This window comes from Panthera onca, assembly GCF_046562875.1.
Source record: "Panthera onca isolate mPanOnc1 chromosome E1 unlocalized genomic scaffold, mPanOnc1 haplotype 2 h2.Chr16_ul_2, whole genome shotgun sequence".
Classification (NCBI taxonomy): domain Eukaryota; kingdom Metazoa; phylum Chordata; class Mammalia; order Carnivora; family Felidae; genus Panthera; species Panthera onca.
In genome coordinates, this window is record NW_027675816.1 from 263,724 (window position 1) to 279,976 (window position 16,253).

The window sequence follows — 16,253 nt, forward strand, 5'->3', positions numbered from 1 at the left end:
CTTGGGCACGTAGCTAGGAGTGGCATTTCTGGATTGCGTGGTGATTCTACGTTTCGCTTTTCGAAGGACGGGCCCCTCTTTTTGATCTGTTTTATGTAGAGCGGAGTAGGGGGGAAGGCTGTCTGTGATTCCACTCGGGAAAAAAAACAGCTAACAAATACGAAACACTGAGACTGTGACTCCTGAGGCCCCTCCCGTCTCTAAAACCCTATTATGTTGGTGGTGGCGGCGGAGGGGGGGCAAGGTAAAAACTATAAACAAGTTTGGGTGCAGCGGAGGTTGGGTGCAGGGCTCCAGCCCTAACGGAGCCTTAAAAGGAAAGCAGAGCAGGGACGGCACATCCACATCCTGTACCCCCCTGCCGCAGACAGCCCGAAGCAGGGGGGGGGGGGTGCCCATGATGGGTGGATGGTAGAATCTGGGGGCCGACAATGCCAGCAACACCAGACGGGACACGCTCCCTGTGCAGAGCACTTGTGAGTGTCACCGTGGCGCGTAAGTCAAGTCAGCATCCAGGCCAACCTGCGTTCTTCGGTTACAAGTTTTATCTCTGCCCTAGCCCGCCCCACAGGCCCGCCTTCGGGCCTCGGGAGACGGGAAGTGTCGTCGGGGAGAGGAGAGAACCAGGGTGCCGTGGCAGTCGGATAAGGCAGTGCACATATTCAAGGCCAGCCTATTCGGACAGGGCATTTCCCCCCGAGAGGTCAACGTCGAGGGCCCCACGAGCAGCCTGTTGCATGCTGGCACCTGCTATGGGCCCGTCTGCCCGGCTGCCCGTGTCTGTCCTCAGCCCAGCTGGGCAGTGGGTGGTTGGGGTGGAGGACGAGCTGTCCTCAGGGGAGGGTGGCAGGGCCCTCGGGCAGGGCAAGGCCGGGAGCTGGGTATAAATAGCCCCCGCCCAGCTGGGAAGGCCCGGCAGTGCCCTCCGCCCTCCCCCTCACCAGCTGCCAATGCCAGGCGGGTCCCTACCTCCCTTGGGAGCCTGGCTGTTGTCCGCAGGTCCTAACCATAGGAACTTCCTCAGCGGAACCGAGGAGTCTTGTCCTGTGTGGAGGCGAGACCTCCGGATGCCTGGATTCCTGGGGAGTAAGGCCAAAACACTGCAAGGACACCAGACTGGCCTTTGGGGGAAGGAGCGGCTCCTTCAATCCTTCCCTTGAGAATTAGCAACTACCCATCGTGTGGCCTGGACTTTCAGTAGACCAAGTGTGCTCGTGTGTGTGTGTGTGTGTGTGTGTGTGTGTGTGTGTCACAGGCCGAGGTGTTGGAGAGATGGGAGAAGACACAGCCTCTCTCCCTAGGGAACTCTTACTCCCACAGCAGATCAAACTGGAAACAAATGAGTCCAGGGCTTTGTAATAAGATAGGAATAAGGTACAGCAAAGACACAGAGGCGGGAGAGGTTACCTTCACCTGGGAGCCCCCGAAAGTCTTTAGAAAGGAGGTGACCCAAGACGCATGTGTTGAAGGATGGGTAAGGTGCTCGACAGCAGCTTGGCGGGGGACGGGCACTCCGGGCGGAGGGCTCAGCCCCAGCAGAGGCGCGATGTGGGGGGCTGCCCGGCAAAGCACCCGGAGCCGCTTGCACTCGGGTAGGAAGAACTAGGGAGAATGAGGCTTGCTGTGTGCCCCCCCCCCCACCGACCCCCTCCAGGGGAATGTGTACCTCCTAATGGGGGACGAGGAGCTGTGAGTTGAATTGACGCATCCGTGGCGGCAGAGGTTCAGACCTGAGCCCTGTGCGGGTAGGATGCTCGGTAGGGGGAGCGGGGGGGAGGGGTGCCCGGCCGTGTCTGGGGGACGGCAGCCATCCCGCAGAAGTCAGTTCCACGGCCGAGGCCTCGTCAGCCCCATTGCTGGCCTGTCGCCCTCATCCCCAGAGGGCCTTGCTCACTGCCAGCGGGATATCCAGATCTGAGCTGGAACCCTGGCAAGGAGCACCCTGGAAACGTCTCTGTGCCCTTGCCCTTTGGGTGCCTTTAACACTCAGCCAGATCCCAGGTGTCTGTCCAGCCACCCTGGTTAGCACTGAGCTGCTCTGAGCCCAGGCATCCTTCCCAGCGATGGATGGGAAGGGGTTCTGAAAATTCTGATGTGTTCTATCAAGTCAGAGATGGAGGGCAGGAGGCTGAGGGTGCTGACAGGGCAGGGACAGAGTGCTTGGGACACCCCCCGCCACGGTAACCGCACGACCATCATTTACTCCTCTTACGTCTATGTTACAGGTGGAGAAACTGAGGCACGGCAAGGTTAAGGAAATTGACACCCGTAGTTAGGAAACAGCACTGGGGTGAATAGATGGTTGGCCCCCGGGCAGCAGGGAGGGGCCAGGGTTTGGCGGGAAAGGGGAAAGGTCTCATCTCTGAGTCAGGGAGTTGTTTTCAGAGGGTGTCACGCTTGGAGCCAGACAAACCCAGGGTTGAATTCGGGCTCGGCCCAACTTTCATCGCTGGGCAAAAAGAGGCTGAAGCCTTGGGGGCCTTGGGGCCTTGGCTGGTGAGCAGACCAATAAGTGGGGGAGGTGCCATGGGACAGGGTCCCGGGTGCCAGAAGTGACTGTGGGACAGACCGGCCGTGAGAAGAGTGTGTGCCGTGGGGGCAGGAGGCCGAGCTGACCGCAAGCACGGCCACTGCAGGGGCGGTCCACACCTCCAGACACAGGCGTGGACGGGGGCCCGTGGTGGGGACCCCGGGGAGACTGGCCCTGGCCAAAGGGGAAGGACGCTGAGGCTGGGAAGTGGGCCCAGGTCTTCCCGTGCCGCACTGGGACAGGCGTGGGGGGGGGGGGGGGGCAAGGACTTAGCAACACACCCTTGGAGAGGGGTTTTCATGGCACCACACTCAGGACCAAACCCAGGTGGGGTGGCAGGTTCCCCACGGGGCTCAGCTCTTGTCTCCGACTGGCCTCCTCATATGGGGTTTCGGGTCCTAAATGTCCAAGGAGGGAGTGGGAAAGGCCTGGGCTTCTTCCCAGGGGAGCCTCACTCCCGTGCCGTCCTCTCAGGATGGCGCCGTGCTATCTACCCCCAGCCCCGGGCTCGGGTTCCCACTCCAGTGAGGGCAGTGCTGTCCGGGCGGCTGGCGGGGCTGGGCTGGAGGTCCCGGCTAAAAGCGGGTGGGGAGGCAGCCCGAACTGGGAGGGAGGCTCAACGCTGACACTTGGCCGTCCTGCAGACTTGGACAGGTTACTTGGCTTCCGGGCCTCAGTTTTCCTCATCTAGGAAATGGGACAATAACGATGATAATGAAGTTCCTATCTCACAGACTTGCTATGAGGATTACGTAAGGTAAGAGACACGAGCGCTTAGAACTGGCCCAGCATATAATCAGTGACGGATATTTGAATATCACGGTTATCATGATAACCTGTTTATAACTGGAAGCAGGGCAGGGGCAGAACAGGGCTCCATTGGGTGCCGGGTGCCATGTGCCCATCCGGGGGCTCTGGGCTGACCCGCTCTATCTCACTCGGGTGTGGGACCGGTGGTGTGGCTCAGGCCACAGATGGGCCAGTCCTGTCTCCTTCAGGACCCAAGCAGGCATAGCCAAGAAGACAGGTGGCACAGTGGTTTGCCCCACAGGCTCTGGAGCCAGATGTCTTGGGGTCCGATGAGCAACTTCTTAGCAGCTCTGCCGGCTGGGCTGGTTACTCAGTACACCAGTCTACACCATCTGGAAACAGGGCTGCTGTAATGCCCCCTTCTGTGTCACATAGCTGCTCTGAGGATTCAGTGAAGCAAACCCAAGGGGAAGACTCAGCTCGGGGAGCATGCCCTGCTCTGTCGCAGACCTGGCACCAAAAAGCCTTGAGCAAGCTGACATCCTTCCTAAACCTCCGCTTCTTCGTCGCCACCCTGGAGAACTGATCAGAAGTGAAGCACATAGTAAGAGCTGATGAATGGCAGACATTTGGTTCAGCCCTGTGTCTAGTCCAGGAAGCTTTTGCATGTTTTGTTTTGTTTTGTTTTGCTTTTCCTGATCTGAATCTGGGGTCTTCTGGACCCTCTTCCCAAGGTTTCTGTCATCACTTTGTGTGGGAGACTTGACCAAGGTCACTGCCAGACTGGAGCCTTGCTTGGGTCGGTGCTGGATGTAAAGGGCCCCCATGCAACCCTTCTTCCAGCTCACACTGTCCTGACCACAGGGCTGATTGCGACTGGCCTTGAGGTCCACTGAGACCCACAGATCATTTTCTCAGTCTTTCCCACAAAATGTCATCCCTGCTCTCCCTGTGCTGGGGGAGAGAGTGGACGAGCAGCACCTTGATTTTTCTAGTTTTTTTAAACTCTTGTTTCTCCTTCCCCGGCTCCCCCCAAGACCTTTCCTTCTGTTGACTCTTAATAAAATCTGAGGGTCTGACCGGATATGGCTTGAGAAATGAAGGTTAAAAGGTGAGGTGACTTGAGTAAGGTCGTGAGTGTATGCTCTGACATCTTCTCCCTCCTGACACTGAGCTAAACTTGTCGTGCAACAAAGCCAAGTTCCAATCGCTGGTGAGAGGGAAGATGGCACTCTAGAAACTTCTAGGAAGCTGCCAAGATGGTCCTGGAGGCCCTGGTGGACAAAGGACAGAGGACCTAGTAGAAGCCATCAGTTCCCTGGGGAGACACTGGGAGCTTTGGGCTGGGCAGGCAGTATCCTGGGGAGGGGCACTGCCATGGGCAGTGTGTGTGTGTGTGTGTGTGTGTGTGCGCGCGCAAACCTCAGACACACATGCATGTACAAGTTCCCCACTGGGACTGGGGCTTCTCTGCTTTAGCTGAGTTGGGACTGGGGTCAGGCCAGCTCCTGCCAGCTTCCTTGACTTGGGTTTGGGTTATTTCCCATGGGTCATTGGAGTCTCTATGTGGCTTTAGAAACTTAGACTCCCTAGAAGCTTGTCCAGCCCAACTGCTTCAATGCCCGTCAGGGCAACTGGCCCAGAGCCTAGGAGGGACTTAACCTGGGCTCTCAATAGGATCTTTCCAGTCCAGGGTTCTTTTCATGGTATTGCATTGCCCCCAAGGGCCCCCACGAGAGGTTCCTACTGGTCACTGTGCTCATGTCAGATATGCCCACATCAGAGGGCTGACTTGGCCTGGGTCAGAGCTCTGCCCTTCAAGGGATGGTGTATTCTTGAGGTCAAGACAGTGCATTCAGGTACTACGTTTCTCAAGGCCATGGGTTCGGGCTGACGGGCCCTCCATCGCTCCACCTGCCCCAGAGGGCTCACGAGGAAGACGCAATGCCCATGACGTTCCGTGTGCCCTGTGCCGGCAATGCCACTGCCCTCTGTCTGCCTGCAGGTCCCTGGCCCTGGGCCAGCAGTACACCTCGCTGGGCTCGCAGCCCCTGCTCTGCGGCTCCATCCCAGGCCTGGTCCCCAAGCAGTTGCGCTTCTGCCGCAATTACATCGAGATCATGCCCAGCGTGGCCGAGGGCGTGAAGCTGGGCATCCAGGAGTGCCAGCACCAGTTCCGGGGCCGCCGCTGGAACTGCACCACCATAGACGACAGCCTGGCCATCTTCGGGCCCGTCCTAGACAAAGGTACTGTCTCTGGGCTGAGTAGGAGGTGGGTGAGGGGCTAGATTGGGGGAGGGCATGAGGACACGTGAGCCTTCCACCTCAGCAGGCCTCAGTTCCCAGCCCAGGGTCCCCAGGAGAGGGCCATAAAGCCGGTCACGGCCCACAGCCTCCACAGGAGTGGGCGGGCTCCCTCTCTGGACGGATCCAGTTGGGTCACCTTGGCTGCCACACCTTCCCAGGTGCCACTGGAGGTTGAGCAGCCTGGAGATGCTCTGTATCCCGAGATCCTAGGGCAGGAGAGGTGGCCATGGCCTTCCTCCCCGCTCCCGGCTGCACAGTGGAGGGGGCAGGCCTTGATGCAGACAGTTGCGACATTTTCCCAACACTGTGTTAAGTGCTATGCAAATCTAGCTTTTGGGTGGGATGAGGGCATCACCACCTCTAGGTCCCTCCCTTCTAGAAAATTCTGGAGTTGAGGAAACTGCCTGGAGCTGGTGGCATTGCATTGCCCCCAAGGTTTCAGGGAGAAGATCCCGCTGGTCGCCATGTGCCCTGCAAGCTGGACGTGCCCAAGGACTGTGGAGGGGCTACTGGGCGTGCTGGTGTCCCGGTAACTTTCCAGCCCTCCTGCCACCCAGGAGTCTAACCCGCTGTACCTGAAATGAATGGGGTTCACCCAACTTGACTTCAAACATGACCAAAAGAGAGCGAGCGGTAGGGGGGCAACTGCTCCCAAGAAGGGGACTTTGGGGCTGTGAGTTCTGGGCTGAAGATGGGCAACTCTGAGGAAGGGCAGTGTCCAGGAATGTAGTGACCCCAGCTCGCCTCCAAGGAGCCACCGCTTCCCCCCCCCCCCCGCAGCAACTTGAACCCTCTGGACCACCACCAGGGCTTTGCCACCCAAATTGGTGAGCCTGGCCCTCCCTCCTTCTACAAAACTGTATTCATAGCCAGAAGGAAAAGGGATCTGAGAGCCAGGTGGATCTGACAGAGAGTGGGTGGCAAGTGGGGGGACGGGCCCCTACATTGAGTGTGTCGTGCCCCCTTTACCTGTGTCTCAAGTGTGCTGAGTCGGTCTGACCTACAGGCCATTGTCAAGGGACAGAAGGGCAATTAGGGAATCAATGGATGATGGTTCTGTTTACGCTTCTATTACCAAAGCTAATTATTCCTTGTTTACATAAAAGGTTTGGCCTCTAATTGGGGCCAAGTGGCGGCGGTTTGCATTTCAAACCTGATCTTGCCGGTGTGTCGGTCTCACCGCCTTCCGGTGCCCCACCTCGGGCCAGGGAGCGCTTAATCAAACAGCCTGGCGTCTAGACGCGCTCCCCAAAAGCAAGACTCGCCTTCTGGTTGCTTTGACCCTCTTGGGACATTTGGCAATGAAAATCGGGCCCTTTGAGCTTATTCCCCATTCACGTCCGTGTTTAACGTTTTAAATCGCCGTTGTGGGTTCCGGTACCTGCCCCTTCATCATCCTAAATTGCAAGAGGGCAGTTTTGTGTTGGGCCGGGGCTGGGAGCTGGGTAAGTTGCCCGAAACTCTAGGAATTTGATGAAGCCGAGGAGGGTCTGGGAAAAGGGCCCACGCACGCGCTGGCGCCCAGAGCCCGGGCCGTGAACCGGGTTCGAACCCTGCCCTGGGCTCCACGCTGGCGCGCGGCCCTTGGCCAGCCCCCAAGCCGTGTGGGCCGCCAAGAGTTAATTTCTACCACCTTCCCGCTTGGAGAGCCAGGGTGGCAGGGCCCGGTTCCCCGGGGCGCGCCTCTTCCGCGGAGGCCGAGGCCCACTCCCCACGGTTGGCCGGCCCGGGGACTCGCACCGCGCGCCCGTGGGGCGGAGGCCGCGGGGGTCGGCGGCCGGAAGGCGACGGGGCCGCGACGGCGGGGCGCTGGCAAGCCGGGGATCGCGTTCCGCGGGCGGGGCGGCGCGGGCGGCCCGGAGGGGCTTAGGCGGCTTGAAAGGGGCCCGAGCGCCGCCCCCCACCGCGCGGCCCGGCCCCGCGCCCGCTGCGGCCGCCGCGCCATTCACACGCCCTCTGGCCATTCGGCGCGGCGCGGGGGCGGGGGGCGCCGCTTCAATGGGGATTTCGCGGGCCGGCGCCGGGGCCGGGGGCGCGGCCCGGCCGCGGGAGCCGCCCGTTGCTACGCGGTGGCGGCCGGCCCGGCGGCCCGGGCCCGGCGGCCGCATTATGCGGGTAATGCGGTGTGACACCGCGCGAACAAAGGCGGATTGAGCGGCCCAGCGGGCCCCGCCGGACGGGGACCGGCACAGCGGGGCTGTCAGCGCCGCTCCCAGGCTAATCCCCGCCCCGCCCCCGCCGCCCCCGCGTCCCCGGGGCTGGGAACCGAGCGCGGCCCGGGGCCCGGGCGCCGCCGCCGCCGCCGCGAGAGGCCGCGGGCCCGGCCGGAAGCGAGGCGCTGGGTCCTCGGCGCCGCCGTCCCCGGGCCGCCCGGGCGGGGGAGGGCGGGGGCTGGAACGGGGGGCGCGGAGAGCGGGGCGGTGGGGCTCGGGCCCCCGGCCTTGGTGGCTCGCGGCCGCGGTCCGCCTGGGCTGCGCGGGCTCGCTGCGCCGGCGAGGCGGTCCGTGGAAGCGGGACGGGCGGCTCCTCTGCAGGTGGCCCATGAGGCCACCAGGCTCCCCGCTTGTGTGCGGGGGGTGGGGGGCGGGCGCGATCTCCCTCCGCACTCAGGACGCGAGCCTGGCTCCTAAGCCCGCCCGCGTGGCCTTGGGCAGGTCACCTCCGGTTCTGGGTGCCTCGCCCGCAGGGAGAGAGATAGTTGGACTGTCGTCTCCCAGGCCTTCGCCCCGTGGTCGTCAATGTCTGCATCTGTAAAACAGGCCTATGTTAAGACTTTCTGCCTCGTGGTTAAGAGGATTAAATGAGCTAACGCCCACGAAGGGCAGAATCTGGTGCATACTGAGAGCTCAAAGGTGGTTATCACGATAAGGAGGCTAGGGGGACACCCCTAAGAATTTCTCCTTTCCCTTCAGGGGACCCTGGGGCGGAACCAAGGGAACTGCCTTGTTTTCTGATCCTCCTGGTGGTGGCGGGCAGAGGGCTCGGGATGCAGGTCACTGCCGTCCTGGTCAGGAAGTCTGGTGACAGAGGGAACTTATACCCGTTTTACAGAGAGGGTAACTGAGGCTCAGAAAAGGAAAGGGTCTGCCCAAGGGCATCCTGACTACGTTTCGGTGGTAGGTTCCCAGGCTGCCCGCCCGCAGACCTCAGGCTCTCTCAGGAGTGGGGGGGCTCAGGCGTGTGCTGTGGTCTCTGGAATTTGGGCAGATGGAAGGCAGGGGGCCTGGGGCTAGGCCAGAGCAGGACTACTTTATCTCTTCAGCAACCTGCCAGAGCTATAGTTCCCACTGCTGTTTTTACCCTGTAGCAGGCGTTGAGGCCCCGAGTTGATCAGTTACAGCCCTGAGCCTCAGTTTGCTCATCTGTAAAGTGGGGGTACCTCAGAGACTGGGCCAAAGGGGGTCGGAAGGGCACCTAGGTTCCTCCCTCTGTCCTCGGGGCCTTCTTCCCGACTGGGGAGGTCGAGGCAGAGAGGCTGCCCCCCCCCCCCCCCCCGGGACCCGGCCTGAGCAATGCCCTCCCCGCAGCCACCCGCGAGTCGGCCTTCGTGCACGCCATCGCCTCTGCCGGCGTGGCCTTCGCCGTCACGCGCTCCTGTGCCGAGGGCACCTCCACCATCTGCGGCTGCGACTCGCATCACAAGGGGCCGCCAGGCGAGGGCTGGAAGTGGGGCGGCTGCAGCGAGGACGCCGACTTCGGGGTGCTCGTGTCCCGGGAGTTCGCGGACGCGCGCGAGAACAGGCCGGACGCGCGCTCGGCCATGAACAAGCACAACAACGAGGCGGGCCGCACGGTGAGCTGCGGCCGCCCTCGCCCCGACCCTGCCCGGTACCCCTTTTCGGACCCTGTGCCTGCCCCTCCCGGCTGGCCCCACCCCTGCCCCACCCTACCCTTCTGGTGGTTCTTGTACATGCGGGCTCCCTGCTCTCCTCTTTCCCCCTGGTGGAGCCTGTCACCCCCCCCCCCCACCACGCCCCACAATCACCCCTTCTGTTCACCCTCCGTTCTCCTTGGGCTGTTCCCCTGCGCGCCCGCCCGCCCGCCTTCCTCAGGGGTGCGTCAACTCGGGAGTGTGGCGGCCCCGTGGCGCAGGTACCCGCCAGCCCATCCAGTGCACGTGGGCAGCCTGTGCAGGGCTGTGAAGACCGGTGGGCTTGGCTTTGAGTTCAACCTCCACCCCTTCCTCTGGTGGTTTGACCTAGGGCGAGTCACTTACGCTCCCAGCCTCGGTTTCCCCATCTGTTAAACGGGGATCGCAATCCCTATTTCCTGCAGCTTTGAAAAATGGCTGCGATTTCTGCCAATGCTTGGGCTGTGAAGGGGAGGGAGACGATGGTCATCGTTTTTAGGTCCGCACCTCGGTCCCCAATCCGTTGTCTTCCCGGCACCCAGTAGGCAGGGAGAAGGCTCCAGGGATGGGGGTGGGCGGGGGCAGAGTGGGAGGGCCTAGGTGTACTCCCAGGTGGGGTCCTTCCGGGGGCCAGCTGCCACTCCTCTTCCCCAGACCATCCTGGACCACATGCACCTCAAGTGCAAGTGCCACGGGCTGTCAGGCAGCTGCGAGGTCAAGACCTGCTGGTGGGCCCAGCCCGACTTCCGCGCCATCGGCGACTTCCTCAAGGACAAGTACGACAGCGCCTCCGAGATGGTGGTGGAGAAGCACCGCGAATCCCGCGGCTGGGTGGAGACCCTCCGTGCCAAGTACGCGCTCTTCAAGCCGCCCACCGAGAGGGACCTGGTCTACTACGAGAACTCCCCCAACTTCTGCGAGCCCAACCCCGAGACGGGCTCCTTTGGCACCAGGGACCGGACTTGCAATGTCACCTCCCATGGCATCGATGGCTGCGACCTGCTCTGCTGTGGCCGCGGCCACAACACGAGGACGGAGAAGCGGAAGGAGAAATGTCACTGCATCTTCCACTGGTGCTGCTACGTGAGCTGTCAGGAGTGCATCCGCATCTACGATGTACACACCTGCAAGTAGGGAGCCAGGTAGGGTGGCGGGGTGGGGAGGGGGGCAGGGAGGGCAGGGGGCAGGGAACTGGATTTGCCCATCGCCTCTTCTCCAGCAGCCTGCTTCTATTCCTGAGTCACCCAAGGCACACAAGCTTCCAGGGACAAATTAGGAAGCCAGGATTTCCCAAGCTTCGGTGGCAATGATCCTTGGACCGCTTTCCTGCGCCGATTGCCCAAAGCACAGATAACAGCGAGAGAGTGCACACAAGGCGGCAAGCAATTGATTAACATTTGTATACAAGTTAGTCACTTATGAGCCAGGTCAGACTTTTGCGTGGCCACTGGCTGTCATTGCTGAGCATCTGTGGTGCCAGAGGAGGGACACTGGGGTTGGAAGCCAGGACACCTGACTTCTGGTCCCAGTGTTGCCCTGTTCCAGGAACTCCCTAATTTCCTGTTCTTCCGCTTTCGTGGGTCTCCGTTTCCTTACCGTAAAACAAGGGGGTTAAAATACTTGAAATAGCAGGCCAAAGATCCTCTTTTACCCCCGGGGCAGAGTCATTTTTGCATCCACCTTGAACGGAGAGGGCAAGTTTTTGCATAAGCATAAATCCTACCGGCCTGGAGGAGGTGGGTGGGGGGGAAGCGGTGTATGTAAGCCCATATCCTGACAGATCTAAAGCTTGGGTGGGGCGGGGGCACTCTGAGCGAGTTTATGGAAGGGGATGGGGAGGAGGAGGGATTCAAGTTCAGAGTGATGGTGGTGAGTAATCAAGGGATCAAAGGCTGGTGGATTATGTTCCCAAGCTTCCCAGAGGTGGCCTGCGTGGGAGACACGCAGGTGCCAGGCCCCTGTGTCCATAGGTCCCCAGCATAGTTCAGAACCGATGGAGGGTGGTCCTAGAGTCTTGGAGGTGGAAGGGCTGAGGCCACTATGCCCCTTCTCCCTCTTCTCTGCCCTGAGAGGGAGCCTAGTCTATAGAGTCATGAGCCCTGGTCCAGCTGCCACCGCTTGCCGGCCGGGGGGACCAAGACAAGAGCGTTTTTACAGAGCTGCCTCCTTATCTGCCATCCTCCCCGGATGTGCTGTGGGGGACCAATGAAAGGACACTGGGGACAGTGCTTGGTTCACTGCAAAGAACTTGCCTGCCTGGATCATCCCCTCACCCCCCTCCCGGGGGCAGGGCAGGAAAGAGCACCCCACCAGGTGATGCAATTCACCCCAGAGGGCACTTCAGAGCTGGTGGCGCACGTCTAGGCTGTGTGGGCCTGGGGGCGGGGCCGGGCCTCCCTGAGGCTTGGGGGAACCCAGGTCATGGTCATGGGGAGAGCTCTGGGTGAAGGGGACTCACTCACCCCATCTGCGAGGCCCCTCCGTGTAGCTCAGGTTACGACCTGGCCGGGATGGAGCCCGGAAAGGCAGCGGGAGGCACTTGGAACTTGGTGGTACTTTCTTGGTGTCTGAGTAAGTGCAGTGTGGCCAGTGGAAAGAGGACAGAGGTGGCTCCAGCCCCATCACGTACCAGCCGTGGAACCCCAAAGCCCAGTGTCCCCATCTGTACAGTGATGGTTGGAGCCTAACATAAGTGTCGTGAGGCTCAAATGAGCCACCAGGGGTGTATGTTTGTCTGAATCTCCTACTAACAGAGAGGGACAGAGGCCGTCAGAGAGCCGTGACATGAGGGTGTCTTCATGCGGTGAGATGGTGTCATCACCTGGCCAAGTTTCATTTCTTGCTTCTCATGATAGAAGAGTTAGCGACCGTGAAAGAGCTCACAGGCCCATTGTAGCATGGCCACTATGGCCAGAGGCAACATGGTGTCCCCACCATCAAGCAGGACGTGGCGCTGGCCATTCTGACAGGGAGCTTTGGGGAAGTCAGAATTTCAGAACACTCACACTGGACATCCGTCTGGCTTACCCATTGCCGGGGTCGGAACACTGAGCCCAGGTCTCTGCCTCCAGGAAGCTTCGTGTGTGGCAACTGCAGAGGCCATAGCAGCAGCAGCCCAGGTCCCATCAGTGGCTCTAGGGGGCTCTAGGGGGTCGTTGGTTCAGACCCGCAGCTGCGTCCCAGCACGTCCCCTCCTCCAGGTGGGCAGCCAAGAAGAGCCATCTGCCAAGCAGAGAAGGAGGTGTCTTGACCCTCAGGCTCCAGAAAATCCCCTGCCTTCCGCCCCTGGGGTTAGTACTGACCCTAAGAGGTATCAGTACATCTTCGGCCCTCTTTTCTCCCATTTCTGAAGTAGAATGGTGTTTTCTCCAGCCTTATAAAAGTGCTACGTAGACACGTTTTCAAGATGCCACATCTAGGTAGATCGGGTCCCCAGGCCCCTCCTCTCCGGTCACTCTGGAGCCCTTGCTCTGGGACGAGTGGAGGACTCTCTCCCAATGTGGTGCCCTTTGAACAAATACTCTACTTGTTGAGTGATTTGGGACGAGCTGTTGAGCTTCTCTGTGCCCTGGCTCCCTCATTTGTGAACCGGGGACAAGAGCCAGTCCCTCACAGGGTTGTCGTATGGCTGTATACACAGGGCCTGGCACATGGTCCGAGGAGGTGGCAAAGATTCCCAGGCTAAGCAGAGCCGACCTCCGAGAGCGACTTCCCCCAAGCCTGCTGCTTGATCAGAAGCCACAGGCCCAAGATTGGCCGAGACCTGGTTATCTCGCCCGTCTTTTCATCCACACTGACGCCATGGGCAAGATGGGAACTTTCAAGACAGGCCGGCACGGACATGTGCCCTCCACCCACTGGGTGGGGAGCGAGCCCCAGTCAAATGGCTTTCTACCATAGGAAGGCCAGAGATTCCCGGGCCCCCCTGGGTGGGGAAAACATCTTCTCCATTGCTTGTAGCTTGTGGGTCTCATGCTTTACCACTCATTTCCTCCCTTGGCAAGTACCGGGTTTATTCCTTGTTATTCAGATGTTGTGAGCCCAGTAAGCTGGACAGGTCTCTGGACAAGAGTCAGGTGGCCTGGCTGGCCCCAAGTGCTGGATCCGTCACTAACTTGCTGCAAAACCTTGGACACGTCCCTTTAATCTGGCTGAGCCTCGGTTTCTGCCCCCGGAAAATAATCTTCCCTTGGTCTTGTCAGCTCCCTGAGGAGTGGAGGGTTGATCGGGGATGCCCACGAAAGTGCTTTGGGGCTCAAATCCTTTATGAGATGGAAGTACACAAATGAGTAAGATGTGCACTTTGCTGTTCTCCTGAGAAGGAATTATTCACAGTTAATTAAATAGACGTGCTCCTGTGTGGACGGCTCATCATCAAACTATCGGTGCGACAGGGAAGCGCAGGGCACGGGTCCACTCTCGGTGGGAATGGGGCGGGGGGGCTAGACTGGCAGGGTTCCCCCGGTGTCTACACAGGGCAGATTCTTGCAAGAGGACAGCTGCCCACGCCCGGGCTCCCTGCTGCCTGAGCTCCCAGCTAGAAGGTGGGGCAGGTAGGATTTGGATCCACATCGGTGGTGGCTAAAGCCCTACCGTTCCTGTTTAAATCTCGCACCCTTCCTCAGCGGCAGGCCCCAAAAGCAGAGGAGGGCAGGGGGTATGGAAAAGCCACTTAAGTGCCCCCGTTAGCCCCCGGGCACACGAGAAGTGTCGAGAAGCGTCGAGATCGCCCGTCATCAGCCTCGGATCTCAGCCCCCCAACGGGTGGTTTCTCTGAGAAAGGCATTGCGTCTCTTAATTCTTCCTCTTTGTTTTCCAAAGGGCAGTGGGAACGGGTGAAGTGTGTGGCTGGGCAGATTCACCAAAGTCCCATGGGAAGCAGGACCTGGAGCCGGGCTCAGCCCTCAGCACCAGACAGCAAGGAACCCGGACTGTTGCCAGACGCCCGTGCGGTAAATTACCTGGACCCGAGCCGCCCGCTGACGGGGAGGCCCCCCTCGCGCTCTCTCTTAAGTCTCTCACCCTGCTCTGGATGGTGTGTGGTTTTTAAAGAAGGGGCTTTCTCTTTAGTTCTCTAGGGTCTGATAGGAACGGACCCCAGGCTTCTCTTTGCACATGTTAAAGAAAATAAAAAATGGAAAAAAAAAAAAAAATTCTACTCCGACAGAACAGGCTGGGCTACCGTGAGCTCTCTGCCCGGTGGTGAAGACTTCAGCACGGGCAAGATTCTGTTTCCAGACCGCTCCTTCTGGTGATGCGCCAAGACGCCCGTGAGGTGGGAGTTACGAAGTAGGACAGACCCCTGCAGTCTCCTTTTCTCCGTCTCCTCCTGTGCAAATCTGATGTCCTTCCACATTCTGACAAAAGCCATAGGTTTAGCTAGGATAAAGTGGTAGGGAGGCCCAAGGCGATTGTGGGAGTAGGATTTTGAGTTTTGAAGAACCAGGAGCGCTGGGTGGCCTGGTAAGCTGTTTGAAAAGCAACTGTGTGTTCTGTCTCGTTTTCTCTGTAACCCGGTTCTGCACAAGAGGCTCTTAGGACCTGCAGTCAGAGCCGCTCCCCCTCTTGTTGCCCATTCTGCGGCTTCCACCAGTCACGCGGCACGGTGGGGTTGTTTTGCTTGTTTTGTTTCTGTTGGTTTTCAGAGGATGATGTAAATAGGTTATGTTTCAAGGGGGCCGGCCTTCTGCAGCTCCAGTAGCTTCCTAAAGCAACAAGTGGTACCTTTAGACGGGGCCGTTCAATCCCTCCCAGCCCGGCTCACTGACAGATTCTCCACAAAAACAAGCCCAGGTAGAGTGGCTGGGAGTCTAGGCCACCTTGGTAGAAGTTAGACAAAGGGTCAGGGAGTGGCGATCTGGTCCCGAAGTTCCAATTTGGTGACTCGTAGGTGGGGGGGGGGCCGGGGGGGGTGTTAAAAGTCGCTCCTTCGTCTCCTCTCTGAAGCAGACACGTCTTCTGGCCTCCTTTTCTCTCTTTGGCCTGTGTGGGTAAACAGAAGCGCCGAGTTCTTTAACACGCACCCTCCGGCCTCGCCTGCACGCGGACACCGCACCCATCCGCGCAGTTACCAAGGATCAGGGTTGGGTGTCCGAAGCGGGGCAAGTGGTCACTCGGTCCCTCGGGTAAAGCCTCTCACGGCCGAGTTCCCCTCGCTCTATGCTGGTCCTCTGGCGCGTCCTGAAGGAGGCTAGCAGAATGGAGGCAGGCGGATCGGACAGTATGAATCGATGCAGCTGTGTCTTAAGGAGAATCGGGAAGAATAGTCCAGAACAAAGTTGTTTCTTCCTTTTCTCCCTTCTCTCTCTGGTCTGCCTCACGCTGACCTAAGGTTCCGGGGTCTTCCCGCTTGCCCAGGCAGGCTTGCCGCCACCATCTAGAAGCCATGCCCACCCTCTTGAATCCGCTGGCAACGAGCCCTGATAAAGATCCACACCCCATCCCCTCTCCAGAGAGTCTGAAATGCCCCTCCCCACCTCACCTTAGACTGAAGTTTTAAATCATGTCAACCAGATGATGCTTGCTTTATGTGAGAATTATTTCAGCAGAATGGATACAAATTTTCAAAAACAGTCTTTTCATATCTATGTATTCTATATTAAAAGTGATAAAGTCATGTTTCTGGGGCGTATTCAAGTAGCTGACAAGTAATTATTTAATAATAGTACATTGAGTGCATTGTAATTATTCTTGCCGTAGTCAGGTAATAGTATCCAACAGAAATTTCCTACCAACCTGCTGTATCCAAAGTTTTGTAAAAAGTTGTAGAAGTTGTTGATCTTTTTGATTTTATATTCAAAAAGTCTCTTTTTATAA

The 16,253-nt window shown here is 59.2% G+C and overlaps 1 protein-coding gene across 2 annotated transcripts in view; it reads left to right on the top strand.

Moving 5' to 3' along the window:
• Nucleotides 1-14,360, top strand: part of WNT3 (Wnt family member 3) — a 45,650-nt gene extending 31,290 nt beyond the window's left edge. The window contains exons 2-5 of one of the 2 annotated variants that reach the window (XM_060645797.2): nt 5,286-5,527; nt 9,115-9,380; nt 10,092-10,579; nt 14,264-14,348. In XM_060645797.2, coding sequence (XP_060501780.1) covers nt 5,286-5,527; nt 9,115-9,380; nt 10,092-10,571 — 988 coding nt within the window. In that variant the 3' untranslated portion in view covers nt 10,572-10,579; nt 14,264-14,348. Of the gene's footprint in view, nt 1-5,285; nt 5,528-9,114; nt 9,381-10,091; nt 10,580-14,258 lie in introns of both variants that reach the window. The other variant, XM_060645796.2, reaches the window with a different exon arrangement.
• Nucleotides 14,361-16,253: the final 1,893 nt, after the last annotated feature.